Here is a 26,959-nt window from a genome sequence, read left to right as displayed (position 1 = left end):
CGTACCAGAACGATGGGCGACGACCAAGGACTGGTTGAGGGTCGGATTATCTCCCGTTGGAGCATATCGTCTACGTTTTCTTCAATGATTTTTCGTTCAGCTAGAGAGACGCGGTACGGACGGCGGTGCACAATGGATGTTCCGTCGGTCTGAATACGATGTGCTGTAGCAGTTGTCTGGCCCAGGGTGGATGAATGAACGTCAAAGGAGTTTGCATGCTTTTCCAACAAATCAAGCAGCTGCTGCTTCTGTGAGTCATTCAAGTCTTTGTTGATGGCTGCTGTAAAGGCCGAGGGAGCAGCATGATCTGCAGGATGGCATTTAGAGGAGACAGGGGTAAGAGGCACAACGCACACAGGCTGCAGATCGGCAACGCAGGCGACAGTAGTGCCCCGTGGTAGTAAAATTTTATCCTGTGTGGTGTTGGTAGCAGCGAGGACAGTTGATCCATTGTTAAAGCGAGCCACACCTGATGCCAGAGCTATGCCTTTATTAAGGCAACACGGTGACGGAGTGACCAAAATGTCACCAGAGTCGACGTCTTTGGACAAAACTGTCACTAATTGCTGTTCGTTTGGTGGTAACTCGATGTCTACTGCAGAGATGAGTCGAAGTGGCCTGTAGGTTTTGTCGTTGAGCAAGTGGTCCGTGTCAGTAAGATGGACGACACGTTGTGCACAGCAAATAGCCGCAGAAGCAGAGGAAAGAAAGTCCCAGCCTAAAATGAGTTCATGGGAGCACGGGGAATAGCACAGCAAATTCTATATGATGAAGAATTTCGTCGATTAGTACACGGGCAGTACAGTGAGCGGAAGGGCGAATCATTGTTCCCTGGGCTGTAACCAGTGTCGGTCCATCATAAGGCGTCGTGACTTTTCGAAGACGGGCACACAAATCAGCACGAATAACAGAAAACGCAGCCCCAGTGTCCACCAAAGCATCAACGCCACTCCCTCAACTGTGACCGCAATCATATTGTAGGGGCGCGCTGGAGGAATTGGAGTCCTGTGTTGGAATGCAGTTTGTCCTCCAAAAACTGCATCGCTTAGTTTTCCGGACGCCAATCAGAAGTAAGGGAAGCAGGCTGAAGAGGAGAAGAAGAGCGCCGGTAAGGCGACGGTGAACGGCGTCGGGTTGATCGGTGACTACTGCGCAGTTCACCCGATGCTGGCGGAGATGGAGACCGACGCGGCGGTGACGAATAACGGCGACCCTGGTACAAGGCTCCTGCGGTATAGTCCCGTTCGCGTATGTCATACCCTCGGCGCTCGTCTTGCTGGCGCTTGCGGCAAAAGCGTGCAATGTGACCACGATAGCCGCAATAATAGCACGTAGGCCGAGTCGATCGATGAGGAGGGTAGTAGCTTGCGCTAACTGCACCAGGAGAGAGAGAAGTCAGAGGGACAGGTGACGGCTCACGCGGTGGTGATGAAAAGCTCGTGGGAAAGCTTGTGGGAGGTGCGGCAGCAACCGACGCGTACGTTCGTGGCGGGGACGTCGAGCTGATGGTGCCTGGTGGTGCGGCGGCGGTGTGCGGGAACGATGGTAGAGTACGAGAGACAATGGGCTGCAGGTTGGCCATGTGGGTCATGGACGTGAGCTCTTCCCTGATGACATCCCGCAATGACGTTGAAGAGGACTGAACGGGACACACTGAAGGTAGTGTGAATCCCATTGATTCTAATTCTTCACGTATAATCGCCCTTATCGTGTCTCGCAGGTTTGGATCAGTCGTAGTACGGGCCGCGTCACTGTCTGATTGTAGGCGCATAGACTCAAGTTCTTCGAGGCGCTGACAGGTTGTCGCAACGTCAGCAACGGTAGCCGGATTTTGGATCGCTAGGGCGTTGAATGCGACGGGTGCAATCCCCTTAAGAAGCTGGCGCACCTTGTCTGATTCTGTCATTGGTGTGTCAACCCGGCGGCAAAGTGAAAGAACATCCTCGATGTAGGATGTGTACGACTCTCCGATGTGCTGTTTCCGAGTCGCGAGAGCTTTCTTTTCGAGAGCCGAACGAACAGCCGGTGTTCCAAAGACATGGCGAAGCTGATCTTTGAAGGCTGACCAGTCGGGGATGTCGATAAAGTGGTTGAGGAACCACGTCTTCGCGACACCCGTGAGGTAGAATGGCACGTGAGCGAGTTTGTAGGCGTTATCCCACCGGTTAGCAGCGCCGACACGTTCGAAATCATCCAGCCATTCTTCCACATCTTCCCCGCGCATACCAGCGAAGGAATGGGGCTCACGCTGGAGGCTGTTGATGACGTGAGAAGGCGCGGCACGCAGTGGTTGAGTGGGAACGGCTGCAGCACCGGCCTCATCTTGGTGCGACATATTTCCAGACACCTGGCCCAAGCGGCGACCTGAACGTAGCTCCAGGGGGTAGAGTGGTCGAGAGGATGACGAGGGATCTAACAGCACTCTCCACCACGTATGAAGTCTTGGTCTGGATTACCTTTTATTAGGCCCGAGGAACCGGCAGCCGACAGCTACGATGAATGAGCCAAGATGATGATGCTACGCGACAACGATGAGGATGCATGAGCCACACATGATAATGATGATAATGTACCGGTGAAGAGGATGCCTATACTAAATGCCCACAATATATATATATATTGTTGAGAAGTTTATTGGCGGACGGTTGTCGACGATGCTTGACAGTGACAGTCAATGCGGGTACCGACTCTCTGCACGAGCTGCTCTTCTTCTTGCTAAAAAGGGCAACCCACTAGAAGGCGCTGGAGAGGACGACCCACTGTTCGAAGGCTTCACCACAACTACCCCGGGTACGAAGAGGGAGCCGCCTGGCGACCTAGCAGCTGGTTACTATGAGCGGGTCGTGGTAGGCTTTGAGGCGCTCCACGTTGACAATGTCGCGCCTTCGACGGCGCATGTCCGAAGATGGTTCGATGGGTTCGATCAAGTAATTTACAGGGGAAGTGCGTTCGACGACACGGTAGGGGCCTTCGTATTTGGGCAATAGTTTTGAAGATAGGCCAGTTGAAGTGGTAGGGATCGAGAGCCAGACGAGCGCTCCAGGGAGGAACATGGGCGCAGTGGTGCTGGTGTCAGCGCGAATGCCTTTTTGCCGCTCTTGATCATGCGCTGTAAAGGTCCTTGCGAGCTCTCGACACTCTTCAGCAAGCTTGGCTGTAGCAGAAATAGGCGCCCACTCTGACGGATCTGGCTTGTACGGAAGTATAGTGTCGATGGTGTGCGACGGGTGCCTTCCATATAATAAAAAGAAAGGTGAAAAGCCAGTAGTGCTCTGAGGGGCGGTGTTATATGCGTAGGTGACGAAGGGTAGAATGGAATCCCAATTCGTGTGATCGGCGGCGACGTACTTGGAGAGCATGTTGCCGAGCGTACGGTTGAAGCGTTCAGTAAGGCCATTCGTCTGCGGGTGGTAAGCAGCAGTTTTGCGGTGAACAACGTTGCACTCTTTGAGAATGGCTTCGACGACTTCAGACAGGAAGACGCGGCCTCGATCACTGAGCAGTCCCTGAGGTGGACCGTGTCGCAGCATGAATCGTTGGAGCAGGAAGGAGGCCACATCGCTCGCTGTAGCCGCGGGGAGAGCGGCAGTTTCGGCGTATCGCGTGAGGTGGTCCACAGCAACAATGGCTCAGCGGTTACCGGCCGACGTTAGTGGAAGTGGCCCATACAAATCAATGCCAACGCGCCCAAATGGCCTGGCAGGGCAAGGTAGAGGTTGCAGACCTACCGGCGACAGGTGCGTTGAAGTTTTGCGGCGCTGACATCCTATGCAGGAGCGAACGAATTTCTGCACATAGCGGTACATGCCGCGCCAAAAGTACCGTTGGCGAATGCGCTGGTAAGTCTTCGATACGCCGGAGTGCGCACATTGCGGATCAGTATGAAAGAATTCGCATATGTCAGAGCGCAGACTGCGGGGTATGACTAGTAGCCACTGGCGGCCGTCACCGCTGTAATTGCGTCGGTGGAGAAGGTCGTCGCGAACGGCGAAATGGTGGGCTTGACGACGCAACGCGCGAGTGGATGGAGTGGATGGATCAGTCAGCAAGTCTATCAGTGAGGCAATCCATTGATCCTTGCGCTGTTCAGTAGCAACGGCATGAATGCTAATGGAAGAAACGGCAAGGTGAGACGCTGGGTCGTGGGCATTGTCGTCAGGCAAGGGAGAGCGCGACAGGGCGTCGGCGTCAGCATGTTGCCTTCCGTTGCGGTACAGCACGCGGATGTCGTAGTCTTGCAGGCGAAGTGCCCACCGGGCGAGACGGCCTGAGGGATCTTTCAATGAGGACAACCAGCATAGTGCGTGATGGTCGGTGACTACATCAAATGGGCGACCATATAAATAAGGTCGGAACTTGGTAAGGGCCCACACAATTGCCAGACATTCTTTCTCAGTGACGGTGTAATTAGTCTCGGCTTTTGTAAGCGTACGGCTTGCATACGCCACGACATATTCCGGGAACCCTGGTTTGCGCTGCGCAAGGACAGCGCCGAGACCGACACCACTGGCGTCCGTGTGTACCTCTGTAGGGGCAGTAGGGTCGTAGTGGCGGAGTATGGGAGGCGACGTCAGTAAACGACGAAGCGTTGTGAATGCGTCGTCACACTGTGATGACCACGAATGGAGAGGCCCGTTACTACCGAGGAGTTTTGTAAGCGGCGATGCGATAGACGCGAAGTTTCGGATGAAGCGCCGAAAGTAGGAACACAGTCCTAAGAAACTGCGCAGTTCCTTGATGGATGTCGGCTTGGGGAACTCGGTCACGGCCCGAAGCTTGGCTGGATCGGGGAGAATTCCGTCCTTGGACACGACGTAGCCGAGTATTGTCAACTGCCGAGCTGCAAATCGGCACTTCTTCAGGTTCAGTTGCAGACAGGCGTCACTCAGACGCGTTAAAACATGCCGCAGGCGTTGAAGGTGCGTTGAGAAGTCCGGAGCGAAAACGACGACGTCATCGAGGTAGCACAGGCACGTGTGCCATTTCAGGTCACGCGCCTGTGCTATATATATATATATATATATATATATATATATATATATATATATATATATATATATATATATATATATATATATATATGGTCTATATATATATATGGTCTGTGCTATATATGGTCACGCGCCTGTGCTATATATATATATATATATATATATATATATATATATATATATATATATATATATATATATATATATATATATATATATATATATATATATATATATATATATATATATATATATTCCCAACTCTACAGGTGCCTTTGCCAGGCGTGTTCGTGGGCGTATGTCCCCACTCAGGCCTGGAAATTTCCTCTCTCCAAGGCAGCAAGGCTGCAAACACAGGACTCTCGTGCTGCTTGTTTCGCTTATGACAAGTATTGCGGATAATTGTAAGGACAGGTGGTCACCAGGGACGCTCGCATCTTGTTGGCAACGCGGCTTTGATTGTGTATGTCATGGGCATGGCGAAATTTATAAGAGACATAGGGAGGTGTAGAAAAACATTAACAGATGTTGCGGGCATTCTTTTAGTTGCAGGCGCTGGATGAGCTTTAGAATAGCGTTTGCTCCCAGAAAGCGAAAGTCTAGAAACTCGCCCCGACCACAAACCCAAATGCACGAAAGTTACACACAGCACTTCGCGGGCCTCGTGAGCCAAAGGCATTTCTTAGCGAACTTCGGCGACTTTGAGCTTTATCTATCTATCTATCTATCTATCTATCTATCTATCTATCTATCTATCTATCTATCTATCTATCTATCTATCTATCTATCTATCTATCTATCTATCTATCTATCTATCTATCTATCTATCTATCTATCTATCTATCTATCTATCTATCTATCTATCTATCTATCTATCTATCTATCTATCTATCTATCTATCTATCTATCTATCTATCTAGCCGCCTACGACTTCTAGCTCTCTCCTAGCCGTTTCGTTAATTGTATCGATACCAAACTTGGTATGGCACAACATGACTTTATTAAGAACATATTTGACTAGTGACAACATTAAAATGATGATATGGGTGTAATAATGTCATGAATTACATTTTATGGTCTTGCTGCTCTCACAGTGGTTTTGATGCATGACATAATGCAAAACTGGTACGGTATGACTAGATTGCATGGCGAACACAAGCGACACACCCTAACATGAAAATCATGACATGCTTGTCTTGTAACAACATGGCTACATGCCAAGCTAATTATGCGCTGGCGGCTGTTTAGCTAGCGTCATATATACAAAATTTTGTATTATGGTACGTGAATGAATGACGAAGGTATGTGACTGGTGCAAACATGATAATCATCAGAAGCGTGTCATGTAACAACATGACTATATGCCATGCTCATGATGCGCGGGCGGCCGTTTAACCAGCATCACTTGTACCAAACTAGGTATTACGTGACGTGAAAGGATGACATAGGTATATGACAAATCCAAACATGATAACCACGCCAAACGTGTCATGTAACAACATGAATACATGCCAGACTCATGATGCGCTCGCGGCTGTTTCGCTAGCTTCACATATGCCGTATTTGGTATTACGTGACGCCAATGCATGACAAAGGTATGTGACTGGTGCAAACATGATAATCATGAGATGTGTGCAATGTTAGAGCATGACTACATGCCGCGGTGAACGCGCCAATACATTTCGACGTGATGCGGTGCACGTGCTCTCCAGCGTTCCATTTCGTGACGTCACGCCGGCGTTGCCACGCCGGGCAACGGTCCTGCCATATACTCGCAGGCGCGCGCCGCTCTGCGTTGCTTTGACGCATGCGCGTTTCAGCGCGTCTGGCGTCCCTCCATCGAGAAAAGAGGGAGGCGCAGTGTTGTCTGGGTAACGCATCGGCGCCAAATGCCGCATGTCGCATTTCGTGCCGGTTGCCGTCGCGCCGTGCCGACGGACGCCGGTCGCGCCGGTCGCGTTTGGCGTCAACTATTGTGTGCCCGTGTTTTGCTAACTTCGCGTCGCTGTGCCCAGCGTGCGTGCGCGTCAACGCCACATTGGGGTTTATGGGGCCTTCATGATGCGCTCGTAGCTCTTTCGCTAGCTCCAAATATACTAAATTTGGTATCACGTGACTTGAATAGATGAGGAAGGTAAGCGAGCTATCCAAACATGATAATCATGCATGTAGGTCATGTACGATATCGCTTACCTCCACCTCGTAATATTGAGCTGAATTCTATCTAACATATCAACCTTCCTCATTTTTGCTTCGCATATCATTGATTCCCACTGTACGTGGGATCTGCCAATTTTTTTCTGCGGAAATTTCAACCCCCGTATTCACAAACGCTCCTATACTCGACCCTTCACTCGAAACGCTCCAGGAGTGGCGTTTTCCTACTCACAAACCGACCCTCGCCTAAAACGCTCCCTTCTCTTGAGAAAATCTCGAGCGTCTCCTCGAGATTCTCAGGAAGTGATCGACCTACCTTGAATCGTCCCTCGAGTGAGGTTTCTGCGGCTACATCGCGTACATGGTGGAGCCCGTGTAGCTCTGCCGCCACTTCTCGATCAATTAAGCTGCATCTGCCACGTTATTTCGACAGTGATGGCACGCGGTTACTACATAGCTATCTTCGAACGGTTCGGCAACGGTCACTGTTTCGCCGGGACAGGCGGGTGTGGTGTGAACATAACCGCTCGCTAGTGCCGCGATGCGTTGTGTTCGTGCATGAACCAGTGGATTCCCTGCCTTCAGGTGTGCGTATACTCGCCGTGCGAGCGCTCCGAGAACGAAGGTATGTTACTGGTACTGTAATGATGAATGTAGTGGGTCATGCATAGCTCGGAAAACACATCGTCAGTGCTAAGCACGAGACTCTCGCGCCGGACGTTATCGCTGCTTTCGCTGGCTAGGGCTAGTTTCGCTGGCTAGGCTAGTTTCAAATAACAGTTCTGACTGTCACAGTTATTTATTATAGTGCAAACATCATAATCATGAAATGCGTGTCATGTAGCATTACACTCTTAAAAAAATGGAGTGACGTTCTCTCCATTTAGAGAGGAACGGCGATGTCCCCAATGTTCGTCTTTAAATAGAGAAACGTTGCTCCCTTTGTCACGAAGAAACATGTTCCTCCCTATGAAAATCAACATAGATGCCCCCAGACGAAGCGAGTAGGCTTAGTAAATGCAACGATTCTCGATTGATAAGGAGTACACCGCACTGAAATTTACAAAAAATGGTCCCGCTGTGGTTTATATCGAATGAAATGATTATAAAACAAGCAGACGAACCTGTGGTGATGAAAACAGCGCGAAAGAGAACGACAGAGCAAGCAGGTTTTGTTAGGTCAACGAGGCGACGTATACTCCGAAAGACACGGATACCGCAGAGTCCTCACCAGAAGAGTGCATGCTAGGCTTGCTGAATTTATTTCTCGCAGATTCACATAGTGTAGCGACGTTATCCATTCGTTTACGGGGGGGCGCAGGTCACGAGATGTGCCTCCAAACCGTAGACTCGATCGCAGCAAAACCATTCCGACTCAGTAGTGCAGCTTTGATAGATAATGTTCAACGTTATATAAGTAGCTGGAGGTTTCAGAGCGTCGTAGCCGTGAAGTAGGTGGTAGCTTGCGCCATCTGGAGAAACTGATTACTCATTGACACCGGACTCCTATATGTGCTGATGCAATGCATATAGCTACACATGCACACAAGGACACATACTACACAGAGTACGCATACAGGGTGAATTTAATGACCAGGAGCACAACCAACCATTCACAACAGCGGCACACACTTCGACGTGTTTACTTTTTTTCTTTCTTTATTGACACTTCGACGTGTTTACTCGCATCATATTACGGAAGCGCACAAACTCATATAGCGGTGAATTTCGACTGACCATAGGGGCACAAGTTACAAGTAGGTTTTCTTACACTTTTTTTTTACGTTTTGTGGCAATACCGCAACATGCGCACACGTAAATATATTGTATCTGATGCTTAGACAAACGGAACTTTAAAACCGGTTGCACAATGATGAACGGTATAATTACTAGAGATTATATGGTTTTCACCAAAGCGAATTCCCCCAAGCCATGCATAAAATGCCCACGCCAATCCGAACGCTGCGCCATCTCTCGACCACTGCCGCAGTTACTTTTTTTTCTTGAAGCCTCCGAAATTGCAAACGCTTGCCGCGCGCTAGCTATCTCGGAGGTCACGTCCTTTATTATTCTTCTACTTGTTACTCGGAGAGGGCGCAGCATGCAGACCAGACTTAGTCTCCGTCGTGGTAGGTGTTCTGTGGTCACGTCGACCTCATTTAGTTGTTAACGTTTGCTTATATTCTTTTTACGTGCTTACCAGAAGTGTGACCGTTAGCCATGGATACAGTACACCGCTAGCCCTTCAATGACAATGTTTTTGATGCGGTAACGTCCGTTCTAGCAGTGTATACGTACGTTACAACGCGGGTCTTGCGAGAAAAATAAGCGGTGACCTCGCATCCGACGGTATTTTTTCGTGAGCTATGGCAGTGGCTGTTGGCGTCGCGGCAGCTCTATTACTTGAGTGGAGGAACTATTGCTGCAGTGCGCAAATTTACTATAACGTTATAGCATGTTGTGCCTACACACTTTTCCGCTTCACATGCCTCTCGCGATTCGCCTCGCGTGTCAACTTGCAATCATAGTGCCTGCCACAATTTTTGTTAGCGCTATGGCTGTGGTGGTTATTATTCTGCATTTGGAATACTCTTTTCATGAATGTGAGTGAGTGTTACTACTCACCTGCTGTGTACAGCTGTTACTAGAAGTGCATTTTGTGTCGAGTTTCTCACGATAAAGGAGAATCATGGACGAAAAAGGTATACTTCACGTGTGCATAATTCCGTCTTACCTCTCAGTGCTGTCATGGGCAATTCAAAACGCATGCGATTGAGAATTTGGTTTAACTGGCAAAAGTCATTGGCTTATTTTTCACAAAAGTGTAGTTATGATGATATTTAAAACGTTTCTGATGGTTGTAACCTAGTCTGGTGAATAAACGCTCGGTGAAACTTGGCAGCCTGTTTCCCATTGTGCTTTCATCTGCCGTGGTAAAATAGCCTTATTGGTGTCGTGTGACTATGCTGGATGACGCAGGTTCGACTTCCGGCCACGGCGGCCGTATTCGAATGGGGTGAACTGCAAAGAACATATATATGGCAGTAGTGGGAGGTATAACTCTGTCAATTATATATGATCGTGCTTTCACGCATGGACTGTAGAGTGGTATCAGGTTTTCTAGCATGTTGAAAAATTAAGTGTGATGCCTTTTTATGCGCCTCGTGGAATTTATGAGTGCTGTTGGTGCCATACAGAACTAAAAATGCGTGGGCTTACTAAGTATGTCGACACCGAAAAAAAAATTCATTATTTTTGTACACTCTAAGGTAATCGATAAAGCAAGACTGCCTGGAAATTAGACCTCCTTGTATTTGGGACAAATTGGTAGTAAGAAACAACACGAGACACACATTGAAGTGTGCGGAGCATCGTGCGAGTACTTGGTGATAAAAAAAGGGTGGCTTTTACTCTACACAAATAAAAGAGAAAAAAACGTCACTCCTCCCTTGCTTACACCAATATTAGGTAAAAGCAGTCGTTCGCGACTGGCCACGCCCGGCTAGGCTTGGCGTGCGCATGCGCGCGTGCAAGACCCCCGTGATTTAGGAGAAACTTGAATGCTGAAGGAGGAACGTCGCTCCTATGGTCCTTGCCGTGAAAGGGCGCGACAGGTAAAACGCCCTAAAGGGAGGAAGTCGCTGCGCCGAAGGAGGAACGGAGCCCGTTTCTCCATTCTCGCTCCCTTTTTTTAGAGTCTATGACTACATGCTAAGATCATTAGGCATGCGCTCGGTTCGCTAGCTTCACATCTACCAATTTCGGTTATACGTGTCGCCAACGGACGACAAAGGTGAATGACACGTCCAAACATCATGATCATGACATGTGTGCCATGTAACAACATGACTACGTGCTACACTCATGGTGCGCCCGCGGCCTTTTCGCCACCTTCACATATTCCAAAATTTGATATTAGGTCACGTGAATGGATGACGGAGGTATGTGACTGGTGCAAACATCACAATCATGAGGTGTGTGTCATGTAAAACATTAATACACGCCACACTTCAGGCGCCAATACACTTTGACGTTCGTCCCATTGCGTCACGCTGGCGACGCTACGCCAGGCGCTGATCTTTCTGTCAAATACTACAGGTTTTCCCGCTCAATTTAATCCAAGTGCCAGCCAAATTAATCTAGGCGCCAGTCAATTTAATCCAGCCGCCACTGATATTAATCCAGGTGCCATTCATTTTAATCCAAGTGCCACTGAAATTAATCCAACCGCCAGCCGATTTAATCCGGACGCCAGTGAATTTATTCCTGATGACATTGTGACTTCAAAACGACCCAGAATTTTCGGGAATGCGTGGAGTGAATAGCTTTGGAGTGAATTTAACAGAAAAAGCCATGAATGAGTCACTAGTGACACAATGCGACTCGCGCGACTTTATCACGCTTACCACCCGCGTAAGCACTATTCACACCTTCGACATGCATATCAAAGGCAACGCCGTCCACACAGTAATAACTTGATAATTATTAACCAGGCCAATGATCTCATCACGAGTGACTTAGGTGACGTCCTCACGCATATCACCCACGCACGCGCTGTCTTAACCTTCCGTCATGCATATCAAATGAAACGTCTTTGAAAGGGCGGGATCTTGATACCTAAAACTCGGCCAAGTCACCCGATAACCAGTTCCTCAGGGGACGTCATCACAAATATCACCCGCACACGTAATTTACTCGCCTACCGACATGCATACCAAACGAAACGTCTTTGAGAGAGCGATAACGTGTTGCCTATGACTCGGCCAACTGACTTGATCACTTGTGATTTAGGTGACGTCATCACGCCTATCACCCACGCACGCAATGTCTAACCTGCCATCATGTATACCAAACGAAACGTCTTCGAGTGGCTAATAAATTGAACGCTGTAGATCGGCAGAGTGACGTGATCACTAGTGACTCGTGTGACGTCATCGCGTTTGACACCCACGCACGCAGCGTCTAACCTGAGTTCATACTTATCAAATGAAACGTGTTTGAGAGAGTAATAACTTGAACGCTGTCACAAGCCCCAGTGACGTCATCACTAGTGACTGGCGTGACGTCATCTCGCCTAAGACTCACACAAGCACTCTATAATGTGCCTTCATGCATATCAAACAAAACGTCTTTGAAAGGGTAATAACTTGAATGCTGGCACTAGGCCGCGTGACGTCATCACTAGTGACTCACGTGACGTCATTACGCCTATCACACGCACACGCAGAGTCCAAACCTGTCTTCATGCATATCAAATGAAATGCCTTTGAGAGAGTAATAACTTGAACGCTGTCACAAGGCCCAGTGACGTCATCACTAGTGACTGGCGTGACGTCATCACGCCTATCACACACGCACGCGGTGTCCAAACCTGTCTTCATGCATATCAAACGAAATGTCTTTGAGAGAGTAATAATTTGAACGCTGTCACAAGGCCCAGTGACGTCATCACTAGTGACTGGCGTGACGTCATCATGCCTGACACCCATGCACGTGGTGTCCAAACCTGTCTTCATGCATATCAAACGAAATGTCTTTGAGAGAGTAATAACTTGAACGCTGTCATAAGGCCCAGTGACGTCATCACTAGTGACTGGCGTGACGTCATCACGCCTATCCTACACGCACGCAGTGTCCAAACCTGCCTTCATGTATATCAAACGAAATGTCTTAGAGAGAGTAATAACTTGAACGCTGTCACAAGGCCCAGTGACGTCATCACTAGTGACTGGCGTGACGTCATCATGCCTGACACCCACGCAAGCACTCTGTAACCTGCCTTCATGTATATCAAACGAAACGTCTTAGAGAGAGTAATAACTTGAACGCTGTCACAAGGCCCAGTGACGTCATCACTAGTGACTGGCGTGACGTCATCATGCCTGACACCCACGCAAGAATTTTGTAACCTGCCTTCATGTATATCAAACGAAACGTCTTAGAGAGAGTAATAACTTGAATGCTCTCACTAGGCCTAGCGACGTGAATACTAGTGACTCATGTGACGTCATCAAGTCTATCACACACGCACGCGCTGTCCTAACCTGTTTTCATGCATATCAAACGAAACGTCATTGAGAGAACATTAACTTGAAGGCCGTTGCAGGCAGCGTCTGCTAGTAAAAAACTAACTTCTCGCGCTGCACACCCGTTCACCAGCTAACCGGTATACGTAGGCACCAGATCGCGCGTTTCGAATTCAGTCAAAGGCGTCTTTACATGGCTTTTGTTTGACTTGACGCTTTTCTTGACACGTGTAGAAGCGATGGAAGCAACAGTACCTTCAAGCAGCAGTGTGGTACAACCCAACAACAGTATCACATCGCTCGTTGAGGGCAGCGCTTCTCCTTCATTCAATAAATAGAAATGATGAAGTCGAAATGACAATTAAGCATTTTACAAACCATACTCAATTACGCAACATTCAACCGATACCCTCACCTCCCTGCGACACGTTTACTCCAGCTCGTCATGTGGGTAGATGTACGCGTCTTTTTTGTTGCTTCTCGTGTTTCGTAGAATGCCTTGAAAATGCGGGCAGCCAGGCCGCAATACTGTGAACGGACAGGCGTTCTACAGTAAACAGGCACGCTTATTCCAAGCACACTAACCTATAAGAAACGGCGTGGCGTAGAATGTAGAAAGGAAGGCACGAGTCAGCCACAGCATTGAATGGCGCATCAGCAAATGGCCAGTTGCAAATAGCAATAGTATGTATCTCAAGTATGGAGACTGCCCTCTATATTACAACGGATTTGTTTCACAGGATAACAAGGTGAAATAATTGTTGAGCCAAAGGAGTGGTAGACAAATCTTTTTGTAGCAAGCTTTGGAGCAGGCAGACCGTGCGTCTTATGCTTGATTAAGGTTATACAGTGTTATGACTATAGCCGAATTATATGCAAACGCCTGTTTCGTTTCTTGTGCTCATATCGTGTCATTTTGACACGTGAGCACAAATTAGAGGGCGAGAAGAGCTTTTATAGTGCTTTTATAGTGCCTATATATACCTATTTCGGGCATTGTAGCCTCAATTCGTATAGGTGCCTGTAAATGTCTGTTTTCAAAATTGATGCCTATATAAACGCTATTTAACCTGAAATTTTGCTTTCAAGTACCACTGAGCCCGGTATTCATGTTACCGGGCAAAATATAGGTTTCGGGACACTGTGTGGTGCAAACTACTCTTTATTTCACGAGTTACGTTTAGAACTGTCAAACTCAGAAGGCATTTTAGCCAAGAGGGAGGTAGACTAGCCTCTACACATGTATACCATCCATGTCGCGTCGTCTGCTCAGCCTCTTTCCAGTGTGCGCTCAGATGCGTAGGGAGCAGGAGGTGCCTCTGTGCAGCGGCAGGAAGATGAAGAATGAATGCAAAACTGTGGAGAGTCATCAGGGGAAGTAAGGAAGTAGAGTGCAGATAAAAAAAAAGCAATATCTATGTAGTTTTTGTTTTTTGTTTGACATTTACATGTGGTGCCTCACTGGGTCACCTGAAAATATTTATTTAGGCAGTGGGAAATGTTGCCTGCCCAATGAAAAGGTTTGTGTCGCTAGAAATTTTAATTTGATCATTAGAAGCGGCGAAAGCATAATCTCAGGAGGTGAGCTTGAAACCTTCGCCACTAACTCTAAGAAGACTTCGTAAGTCCAATTCCTTCCCCGCTATTGGTATGAAATTCACTCGGAGCTGGAGCATCACACGACGTGCATGAGCACGTCATGCGCGCGTAACCTACACTCGCATGAGATGCCCATGTCAGCCCGTGCGTGCAAGCGGTGTTCTGCCGTCTCCATGTTCTTTTGTTTTGTACTGCGAGTTTTTGTAGAACGGATCCCTATCTGCGCGCACGTTTGGAGAGGCTGGCTTGGATAACGTATCCTTACCCCGATACACAGCGTCACACCGCTGCATCTTCTGCTAGGGACGATACACCAAAACCACGCCCAGCGTTGTGAATGCTGGCCCCGACACAATGCGCAAACTGCGAGAACACCAAAGCAAACAAAATGGAGGCACCTTAGTCTCGCGTCTCTCTCGATATGAAATTAAATAAATAAGGCGAATCGATTTCGCCTGTGTTTTCTAACATTTCTGTAAACTTTCATGCTTCTATTTAGGCAACAGTTTGTACAAAGTACACACGTTGTCTCAAATAGTTCTCGCAGTGTCACGTACTACTTTGACATAGGCAGGACCATTCTATCACCTTCACCATGTTGGGGCGCACGCCCATGAGATGAAGGTGAAGCCGTGTTCAGTTTGGCCTATCACCTCTTTATGCTACGCGTAGTACTGGAAATCTTGGTAAATGAGATCTTGAGCGCTCAGTGCATTCATTCCTTTACGCTTCTCAAAACTCTTAAGTTTGTGTAACGACCCTTAAAGTGTTCACAGACAGAAGAAAAATTGAGCCTGTGTGGTTAGGCCAAGTTAATACGCCGCAAAAAAAAAATCTTTCTGGCGCCTGGCACTCTGACTATTTGCGCATGTATAGCCCTTCTTAGCTATGGCACACAGAAAGAGACCCAGAAGCATATTTCTACGATGGTGCACACTTAACTGACCATGTTGAACTAGAAATGGAGAGACCGTATTCTGCGAACCCCGCGGAAAAACGCATGCTTATGCTAAATCATTACCCGCTTGTACAATTATAAACTAGAACATTTTTGCTTGCTTTCATGTCATAGAGACAGATACCACACCTGTTTATTGGAAAATTTGAGTTTTGTCAAAGATTATTCTGCCTATATTCACAATTTTGGAAGCCTGAAAGAGTGTTTTGGCCACCTATTGTTGGTGCCTAAATCCCGGTTTTTCAGTGTCTATAGAGCTGGCCTCTATAGTTACGACCTAGCTGACATGTTTTCGCAACGCCGAAGCAAATATGGTGCCCGTTTAAAACACCTACCGTACCTCAAGAAAAAAATTGTTGTTCTGATAACGTCGAGCTCGTCAAATTGGTTATGAAATGGGTGATGAAAGAGAACTGGGTCAAGTCCGTGAGAAACAAAATATATTATTATACAGGCAAAGCAATTTTCATAAACACGCACCCATAGATGTGCTGCTGAGCAGTGTTCTACATATCAAGGCAGTCGAGGGCAGCTTGTACAAAAGTGTAATTGTGCCTATCATAAGCGGCACAGTCCACACGCTTGATGTGCTGCATAGAGCGCCCCGCGGCCTCAACCAGCAGAGCACGGCGATGTTCTTTCTTGGAGATCCCTTCCGGTGTCGTGAGGAGATCATCCCTCCGCTCGCTTAGGAATCCCTTTACACCTGCCTTGAACTTTGAGAAGAGCTCCTCAATCGGATTGAAGAAAGGGCTGTATGGTGGTAGCCACTTGACTGTGTGGTCGCTTGCCGCGAGGACAGCCTGTTCGGCGCGGCGGTGCGCTGGTGCGTTGTCAAACAGGAACACTGCCTGTATTCCTGGTTCCTGTTGTGAAACTTTACTCGACACTTCTGCAAGAAAGTCGTTGAAGACAGCCCAGTGGACCTTGTCGGCAATTGTCCAGTGGAGAAGGCCATTTGCTGACATGCAGGCTATAACATTTACATTCGCCCTCTTCACACTAGTTGACAAACGACATGCTGGAGCACCTCGTTTCGCCCTACCGAAATTGCTGGGCTGTCTTCAACGACTTTCTTGCAGAAGTGTCGAGTAAAGTTTCACAACAGGAACCAGGAATACAGGCAGTGTTCCTGTTTGACAACGCACCAGCGCACCGCCGCGCCGAACAGGCTGTCCTCGCGGCAAGCGACCACACAGTCAAGTGGCTACCGCCATACAGCCCTTTCTTCAATCCGATTGAGGAGCTCTTCTCAAAGTTCAAGGCAGGTGTAAAGGGATTCCTAAGCGAGAGGAGGGATGATCTCCTCACGACACCGGAAGGGATCTCCAAGAAAGAACATCGCCGTGCTCTGCTGGTTGAGGCCGCGGGGCGCTCTATGCAGCACATCCAGCGTGTGGACTGTGCCGCTTATGATAGGCACAATTACACTTTTGTACAAGCTGCCCTCGACTGCCTTGATATGTAGAACACTGCTCAGCAGCACATCTATGGGTGCGTGTTTATGAAAATTGCTTTGCCTGTATAATAATAAATTTTGTTTCTCACGGACTTGCCCCAGTTCTCTTTTATCACCCATTTCATACCACTTTGACGAGCTCGACGTTATCAGAACAACAATTTTTTTCTTGAGGTACGGTAGGTGTTTTAAACGGGCATCATATTTGCTTCGTCGTTGCGAAAACATGTCAGGTAGGTCGTAACTATAGAGGCCAGCTCTATAGGCACTGAAAAACCGGGATTTAGGCACCAATAATAGGTGGCCAAAACACTCTTTCAGGCTTCCAAAATTGTGAATATAGGCAGAATAATCTTTGACAAAACTCAAATTTTCCAATAAACAGGTGTGGTATCTGTCTCTATGACATGAAAGCAAGCAAAAATGTTCTAGTTTATAATTGTACAAGCGGGTAATGATTTAGCATAAGCATGCGTTTTTCCGCGGGGTTCGCAGAATACGGTCTCTCCATTTCTAGTTCAACATGGTCAGTTAAGTGTGCACCATCGTAGAAATATGCTTCTGGGTCTCTTTCTGTGTGCCATAGCTAAGAAGGGCTATACATGCGCAAATAGTCAGAGTGCCAGGTGCCAGAAGGATTTTTTTTTGCGGCGTATTAACTTGGCCTAACCACACAGGCTGAATTTTTCTTCTGTCTGTGAACACTTTAAGGGTCGTTACACAAACTTAAGAGTTTTGAGAAGCGTAAAGGAATGAATGCACTGAGCGCTCAAGATCTCATTTACCAAGATTTCCAGTACTACGCGTGGCATAAAGAGGTGATAGGCCAAACTGAACACGGCTTCACCTTCATCTCATGGGCGTGCACCCCAACATGGTGAAGGTGATAGAATGGTCCTGCCTATGTCAAAGTAGTACGTGACACTGCGAGAACTATTTGAGACAACGTGTGTACTTTGTACAAACTGTTGCCTAAATAGAAGCATGAAAGTTTACAGAAATGTTAGAAAACACAGGCGAAATCGATTCGCCTTATTTATTTAATTTCATATCGAGAGAGACGCGAGACTAAGGTGCCTCCATTTTGTTTGCTTTGGTGTTCTCGCAGTTTGCGCATTGTGTCGGGGCCAGCATTCACAACGCTGGGCGTGGTTTTGGTGTATCGTCCCTAGCAGAAGATGCAGCGGTGTGACGCTGTGTATCGGGGTAAGGATACGTTATCCAAGCCAGCCTCTCCAAACGTGCGCGCAGATAGGGATCCGTTCTACAAAAACTCGCAGTACAAAACAAAAGAACATGGAGACGGCAGAACACCGCTTGCACGCACGGGCTGACATGGGCATCTCATGCGAGTGTAGGTTACGCGCGCATGACGTGCTCATGCACGTCGTGTGATGCTCCAGCTCCGAGTGAATTTCATACCAATAGCGGGGAAGGAATTGGACTTACGAAGTCTTCTTAGAGTTAGTGGCGAAGGTTTCAAGCTCACCTCCTGAGATTATGCTTTCGCCGCTTCTAATGATCAAATTAAAATTTCTAGTGACACAAACCTTTTCATTGGGCAGGCAACATTTTCCACTGCCTAAATAAATATTTTCAGGTGACCCAGTGAGGCACCACATGTAAATGACAAACAAAAAACAAAAACTACATAGATATTGCTTTTTTTTTATCTGCACTCTACTTCCTTACTTCCCCTGATGACTCTCCACAGTTTCGCATTCATTATTCATCTTCCTGCCGCTGCACAGAGGCGCCTCCTTCTCCCTACGCATCTGAGCGCACACTGGAAAGAGGCTGAGCAGACGACGCGACATGGATGGTATACATGTGTAGAGGCTAGTCTACCTCCCTCTTGGCTAAAATGCCTTCTGAGTTTGACAGTTCTAAACTTAACTCGTGAAATAAAGAGTAGTTTGCACCACACAGTGTCCCGAAACCTATATTTTGCCCGTTAACATGAATACCGGGCTCAGTGGTACTTGAAAGCAAAATTTCAGGTTAAATAGCGTTTATATAGGCATCAATTTTGAAAACAGACATTTACAGGCACCTATACGAATTGAGGCTACAATGCCCGAAATAGGTATATATAGGCACTATAAAAGCACTATAAAAGCTCTTCTCGCCCTCTAATTTGTGCTCACGTGTCAAAATGACACGATATGAGCACAAGAAACAAAACAGGCGTTTGCATATAATTCGGCTATAGTCATAACACTGTATATCCTTAATCAAGCATAAGACGCACGGTCTGCCTGCTCCAAAGCTTGCTACAAAAAGATTTGTCTACCACTCCTTTGGCTCAACAATGATTTCACCTTGTTATCCTGTGAAACAAATCCGTTGTAATATAGAGGGCAGTCTCCATACTTGAGATACATACTATTGCTATTTGCAACTGGCCATTTGCTGATGCGCCATTCAATGCTGTGGCTGACTCGTGCCTTCCTTTCTACATTCTACGCCACGCCGTTTCTTATAGGTTAGTGTGCTTGGAATAAGCGTGCCTGTTTACTGTAGAACGCCTGTCCGTTCACAGTATTGCGGCCTGGCTGCCCGCATTTTCAAGGCATTCTACGAAACACGAGAAGCAACAAAAAAGACGCGTACATCTACCCACACGACGAGCTGGAGTAAACGTGTCGCAGGGAGGTGAGGGTATCGGTTGAATGTTGCGTAATTGAGTATGGTTTGTAAAATGCTTAATTGTCATTTCGACTTCATAATTTCTATTTATTGAATGAAGGAGAAGCGCTGCCCTCAACGAGCGATGTGACACTGTTGTTGGGTTGTACCACACTGCTGCTTGAAGGTACTGTTGCTTTCATCGCATCTACAAGAGTCAAGAAAAGCGTCAAGTCAAACAAAAGCCATGTAAAGACGCCTTTGACTGAATTCGAAACGCGCGATCTGGTGCCTACGTATACCGGTTAGCTGGTGAACGGCTGTGCAGCGCGAGAAGTTAGTTTTTTACTAGCAGACGCTGCCTGCAACGGCTTTCAAGTTAATGTTCTCTCAATGACGTTTCGTTTGATATGCATGAAAACAGGTTAGGACAGCGCGTGCGTGTGTGATAGACTTGATGACGTCACATGAGTCACTAGTATTCACGTCGCTAGGCCTAGTGAGAGCATTCAAGTTTTTACTCTCTCTAAGACGTTTCGTTTGATATACATGAAGGCAGGTTACAGAGTGCTTGCGTGGGTGTCAGGCATGATGACGTCACGCCAGTCACTAGTGATTACGTCACTGGGCCTTGTGACAGCGTTCAAGTTATTACTCTCTCTAAGACGTTTCGTTTGATATACATGAAGGCAGGTTACAGAGTGCTTGCGTGGGTGTCAGGCATGATGACGTCACGCGGTTACTAGTGATGACGTCACTGGGCCTTGTGACAGCGTTCAAGTTATTACTCTCTCTAAGACGTTTCGTTTGATATACATGAAGGCAGGTTACAGAGTGCTTGCGTGGGTGTCAGGCATGATGACGTCACGCCAGTCACTAGTGATGACGTCACTGGGCCTTGTGACAGCGTTCAAGTTATTACTCTCTCAAAGACATTTCGTTTGATATGCATGAAGACAGGTTTGGACACTGCGTGCGTGTGGGATAGGCGTGATGACGTCACGCCAGTCACTAGTGATGACGTCACTGGGCCTTATGACAGCGTTCAAGTTATTACTCTCTCAAAGACATTTCGTTTGATATGCATGAAGACAGGTTTGGACACTGCGTGCGTGTGGGATAGGCGTGATGATGTCACGCCAGTCACTAGTGATGACGTCACTGGGCCTTGTGACAGCGTTCAAGTTATTACTCTCTCAAAGACATTTCGTTTGATATGCATGAAGACAGGTTTGGACACCACGTGCATGGGTGTCAGGCATGATGACGTCACGCCAGTCACTAGTGATGACGTCACTGGGCTTTGTGACAGCGTTAAGTTATTACTCTCTCAAAGACATTTCGTTGGATATGCATGAAGACAGGTTTGGACACTGCGTGCGTGTGTGATAGGCGTGATGACGTCACGCCAGTCACTAGTGATGACGTCACTGGGCCTTGTGACAGCGTTCAAGTTATTACTCTCTCAAAGACATTTCGTTTGATATGCATGAAGACAGGTTTGGACACTGCGTGCGCGTGTGATAGGCGTGATGACGTCACGCCAGTCACTAGTGATGACGTCACTGGGCCTTGTGACAGCGTTCAAGTTATTAGCCTTTCAAAGACGTTTTGTTTGATATGCATGAAGACAGGTTTGGACACCACGTGCATGGGTGTCAGGCATGATGACGTCACGCCAGTCACTAGTGATGACGTCACTGGGCCTTGTGACAGCGTTCAAGTTATTACTCTCTCAAAGGCATTTCGTTTGATATGCATGAAGACAGGTTTGGACACTGCGTGTGCGTGTGATAGGCGTAATGACGTCACGTGAGTCACTAGTGATGACGTCACACGGCCTAGTGCCAGCATTCAAGTTATTACCCTTTCAAAGACGTTTTGTTTGATATGCATGAAGGCACATTATAGAGTGCTTGTGTGAGTCTTAGGCGAGATGACGTCACGCCAGTCGCTAGTGATGACATCACTGGGGCTTGTGACAGCGTTCAAGTTATTACTCTCTCAAACACGTTTCATTTGATAAGTATGAACTCAGGTTAGAAGCTGCGTGCGTGGGTGTCAAACGCGATGACGTCACACGAGTCACTAGTGATCACGCCACTCTGCTGATTGACAGCGTTCAATTTATTAGCCTCTCGAAGACGTTTCGTTTGGTATAGATGATGGCAGGTTAGACATTGCGTGCGTGGGTGATAGGCGTGATGACGTCACCTAAATCACAAGTGATCAAGTCAGTTGGCCGAGTCATAGGCAACACGTTATCGCTCTCTCAAAGACGTTTCGTTTGTCATGCATGTCGGTAGGCGAGTAAATTACGTGTGCGGGTGATATTTGTGATGACGTCCCCTGAGGAACTGGTTATCAGGTGACTTGGCCGAGTTTTAGGTATCAAGATCCCGCCCTTTCAAAGACGTTTCATTTGATATGCATGACGGAAGGTTAAGACAGTGCGTGCATGGGTGATATGCGTGAGGACGTCACGTAAGTCACTCGTGATGAGATCATTGGCCTGGTTAATAATTATCAAGTTATTACTGTGTGGACGGCTTTTCCTTTGATATGCATGTCGAAGGTGTGAATAGTGCTTACGCGGGTGATAGGCGAGATAATGTCGCGCGAGTCACATTGTGTCACGAGTGACTCATTCATGGCTTTTCCTGTTAAATTCACTCCAAAGCTATTCACTCCACGCATTCCCGAAAATTCTGGGTCATTTTGAAGTCACAATGTCATCAGGATTAAATTCACTGGCGTCCGGATTAAATCGGCTGGCGGTTGGATTAATTTCAGTGGCACTTGGATTAAAATGAATGGCACCTGGATTAATTTCAGTGGCGGCTGGATTAAATTGACTGGCGCCTAGATTAATTTGGCTGGCGCTTGGAATAAATTGAGCGGGAAAACCTGTAGTAGGCGCATGTCGCGCTGCGTTGCTTTGACGCATGAGCATTTGAGCGCGCCCGGCGTCCCTGTGTCTGTGTCACGAAGAAAGGCAGACGTGGTCTGGGTAACTTCTCCGGTGCGAAATGCAGCATGTCACATTTCGCACCGGTTGCCGCTGGGCCGTGCCGACGGACGCTGGTCGCGCCAGTCCAGGGTGTTGGCTGGTCGCGCCTGGCGTCAGTGCTCGCGTTTGGTAGCGTGGCGTCGATACGCCCAGCCTATGCGCGCGTCAACGTTGCGTCGGAGTATATTCGGCTCTTCATGACATGCTCGCAGCCGTTTCGCTTGCATCACATATATCAAGTTCAGTGATACGGGCAATGAATGAATGACGAAGGTATGCGACTGGTGCAAATATAGTATTCATGAGTGCGTGTCATGTAACAACATGGCTACGTGCCACGCTCATGATCTGCTCACAGCCATTTTGCTAGTTCCCCATATAGCAATATTAGGATTGTATGACGTGAACGGGCGACGAAAGTAAATGACGCGTCCAAAAATGATAATTATCCCATGCATGTCATGTTACATATGACTACTTGCCACGCTCATAGTTCACTCGCGGTTGTTTCGCTGGCTCCTCATATACTAATTTTGCTGTTATTTGATGTCAATGAATGACGAAGGTACATGTCTGGTGCAAACGTGATAACCATGACACGCGTGTCATGTTAGAAGTTGACAACATACCACGCTCACGATGTGCTCGCAACCGTTTCGCTAGCTCCACATATACCAAATTTTGTATCACGGGACGTGAATAGACGACGAAGGTAAATGACACGTCCAAACCTGATAATCAGAATATGCGTTTCATGTAAATTATGACTACATGCTACGCTCATAGCGATCTTGTGGCCGTTTCACCAGTTCCACATTTACCAAATTTGGTACTGCGTGGCGTAAATAGACGACGAATGTAATTGACACGTCCAAACATAATAATCATGATATGGATATCATGTAAACCATTACCACCTGCTACGCTCATAGTACGCTTGCCGCCGTTTTGCTAGCTCCATATATACTAAGGTTGTTATCAGGAGATGGTAATATATGACCAAGGTAAACGAAACGTCCAAACATTATAATGATGGCATGGAAGTCATGTACGGCATAATGTACCTCCGCCTTATAGAGTTGTGCTTATTTTAAAGTGACCTATCAACCTTTTTTTTTTCGTATTTTGCTTATCAACTATTCCCACAGTATGTGGGATCTGCCAGTTTTTTTCTTGCTCACCTGCAGTTCATGTCTTTGCAGACCTGGTCAGTTGTCTCAGCCCAGCGAGCCTCGATCTGTTGGTAGAGCCGATCGAGTCGGTCCGTGATTATGTAAAGCCTGACATCCCTATGAGGGTCCAGGCTTTCATCTTCTAGTTCTTCGAGGCTGTCAAGGATTGGTTCCACGGCCAATCGTAGGTCCCTGTTTTTCTGCGCGAACGAGAGTGAGGCTTGTTATTTGGCTAGTTTGGGCACGTTTATTAACAGTGCCCGTTCTGGTTGTGCCCGTTTTATGAACATATACTTGGCCCTAACCCTGCTGATATTATATATTATTATTACTATTCTTATAAATTGTAATGTTATTATTGGAGAGCTTACACAATTGTGACTCCTCAATGACACACATGAACGACAATGTCACCCTATATAAAAGAAAGCACACTGAAAAAAAGTTGCAACTCTTTAATGAACGCTTGCATAATAAACGTGAGTGATTGCAACCCACCTAGTTGGGTGAGTGTGGTGCTACGTAAATATGACTCAGTCAGTGCCAGATAGATAGCTTTTTTATACCAACCAGCTTCGGTGCGCATAATTGTTGAGGCTCTGCGTCCCAACAACACGACGCAATTATGAGAGGCGGCGTAAGAATGGGGTGGAACACATTTGGCAAGCACTCTCAAGTTATGACAGGTAGATTGCCACTATCCCTCAGGAGGAAGGTATATAACAGCTGTATCTTGCCGGTACTTAGCTACGGAACAGAAACCTGGAGACTTACAAACAGGGTTCTGCCTAAATTGAGGACGACGCAGCGAGCAATGGAAAGAAAAATGGTTGGTGTAACCTTAAGAGACAAGAAAAGAGTAGAGTGGATTAGAGAACAAACGGGGGTTAAGGATATCATAGTTGAAATAAAAAAAAATGGAAATGGACATGGGCTGGACAAGTAACGCGTAGACAGAATAATCACTGGTCATTAAGGGTAACTGACTGGATTCCCAGAGAAGGCGAGCGGGTTAGGGGGAGACAGAAGGTTAGGTGGGCAGATGATATTAAGACGTTTGCGGGTATGAATTGGCAGCAGCAAGCACAGAACCGAGTTAACTGGTGAAACATAGGAGAGGCCTTTGTCCTGCATTGGACGTAGTCAGGCTGATGATGATGATGATGATGATGATGATGATGATGATGTAGTGAGAGGATACGGAAATTCAGACCACATCAGGCTCTTTGCCATGCACCTAATAAAAATACACGGTAGTTCTTTTCATCCCCCCCCCCCCGTCGAAACGTATACACCATGGCCGGGAATTGAACCCGCGTACTCTAACTTAGCATCCCTACACCCTCGTTCTGAGCTCCCATGATGGGTGTCTTGGAATGGCAAGGAAAATGGTTACAATGAGACCATACGGCAGCGATAGCTGCAAGTCAGATACGACAAATACATTGTTGCCTACAGCATAAGGCAGAAAAGTGGCTCCGAAACCAACTGCAGACCACTAATGAAATTTGTCAGCACTGGTCTTGAACGGCGAGAGTTTCCGTTACCACACCCTCGACTCAAACGAAATGTCTCTGTTTACAAAAGCTCTTCCTGGTAAATTGGTGCCAGAGGTTTCCTGTAAATTAAAAGCAGCAGCTCTATTTTACGGAGGCTTTGTAAATTTATTTTTTGTATCCCCACACACAACCCTCTTCAGTTATCACGTGTAAGTTTTCTGTCTGTTCCCATACAGAGCAGCTCTGTTATCTTTAACACAGAGTGACACTGTAATGCAGAATACAGCTTTTCCGTTAATTGAAAAAAAGGTTGTTTCCTCAGAACTGGCTGCCCATATATTATTTTATTATTGAATGAAAACATCTGCTTTCAAAGCTTCTGTTACCGAGAGGAAAATTTTAGGCACAATACGAAGCACAAGAAAAGAGAAACATGACACACTTTTCCAGTGTTTGGTGTTAAGCGCCTCAAATTTTCTTCTAGGAGTTGTGCTAACTATCCCAGCAACAAGTTCTTCGAGGTGCTCCTGTCAGCTTTTCTCTTTTTCTTTACATTTTTGTCGTCACTCAGAGTGAGAAACAGTTTTGTTTTTATGTTATAATAAAGGAAATGTTACTGTTCCGCAGGCCATGAGATACACTTAGTTTTGAAGGTAACCTAATTTGCAAAAAGGTAATGAAAGCTCTTGCTGACTTGTGGAAAGGTGTAGAACACCAGTACTGAGATAAAGCTGATGTTTCATAGGACAGTTGATGCTTCTTATGTTTTGAAAGCAGGGTGTTTCATAATTGAATGCAATGTACATACCAAGAATTGATGTACTATATCGCATGGGTGTTTGCACGTTTGACAAATTTCAACTTTCACTATAATGCTGTCTGCGTTTGCTGTGCAGACCACTCATGCTGCTGCAGGCCAAATACATAATAGCGACACATTCAACAAAACATGGCTTCGTTTTTTTTGAACAAAATAAACAGATGCCTTTCTCCGGTTTCTGACATCTTGAAGGTCTCCAGACTGCCACTTCAGCACTTTTTAAATGCGAAGCATTTCTTAGCGAACTTCGGCGACTTTGAACTTATCTATTTACCTAGCCGCCTACGACTTTTAACTCTCCTGGCCATTTCGATACTGGTATCGATACCAAATTTGGTATGGCATAACATGACTGTATGAAAAACATATTTGTCTAGTCATTATATGAAAATTACGATATGTTTGACATGAGTGTCATTATTTACATTTATGGTCCTGCAACTCTTGCGGTTGTTCCGTTCAAATGGCATGTTGCAAAACTGGTATGGTGTGGCATGATTGCATGGCGAACACAAGTTACAGACCTTAACTTGAAAATCATGACATGCGTGTTATGTAACAACATGAATACATGCCATGCTCAACGCTCATGGTGCGCTCGCTGCTGTTTCGCTACCTTCACTTATACCAAATTTGGTAT

At 46.8% G+C, this 26,959-nt stretch overlaps 1 protein-coding gene across 1 annotated transcript in view; it reads right to left on the bottom strand.

Moving 5' to 3' along the window:
• The window catches only part of LOC142814058 (uncharacterized), a 125,942-nt gene that overhangs the window by 8,991 nt on the left and 89,992 nt on the right, over window positions 1-26,959 (bottom strand). The window contains exon 6 of the mRNA XM_075892003.1: window positions 24,010-24,200. Coding sequence (XP_075748118.1) covers window positions 24,010-24,200 — 191 coding nt within the window. The remainder of the gene's footprint in view (window positions 1-24,009; window positions 24,201-26,959) is intronic.

This window comes from Rhipicephalus microplus, chromosome 4 (assembly GCF_043290135.1).
Source record: "Rhipicephalus microplus isolate Deutch F79 chromosome 4, USDA_Rmic, whole genome shotgun sequence".
In the NCBI taxonomy this organism is placed as follows: domain Eukaryota; kingdom Metazoa; phylum Arthropoda; class Arachnida; order Ixodida; family Ixodidae; genus Rhipicephalus; species Rhipicephalus microplus.
This window is presented reverse-complemented; position numbering and strand designations above follow the sequence as displayed.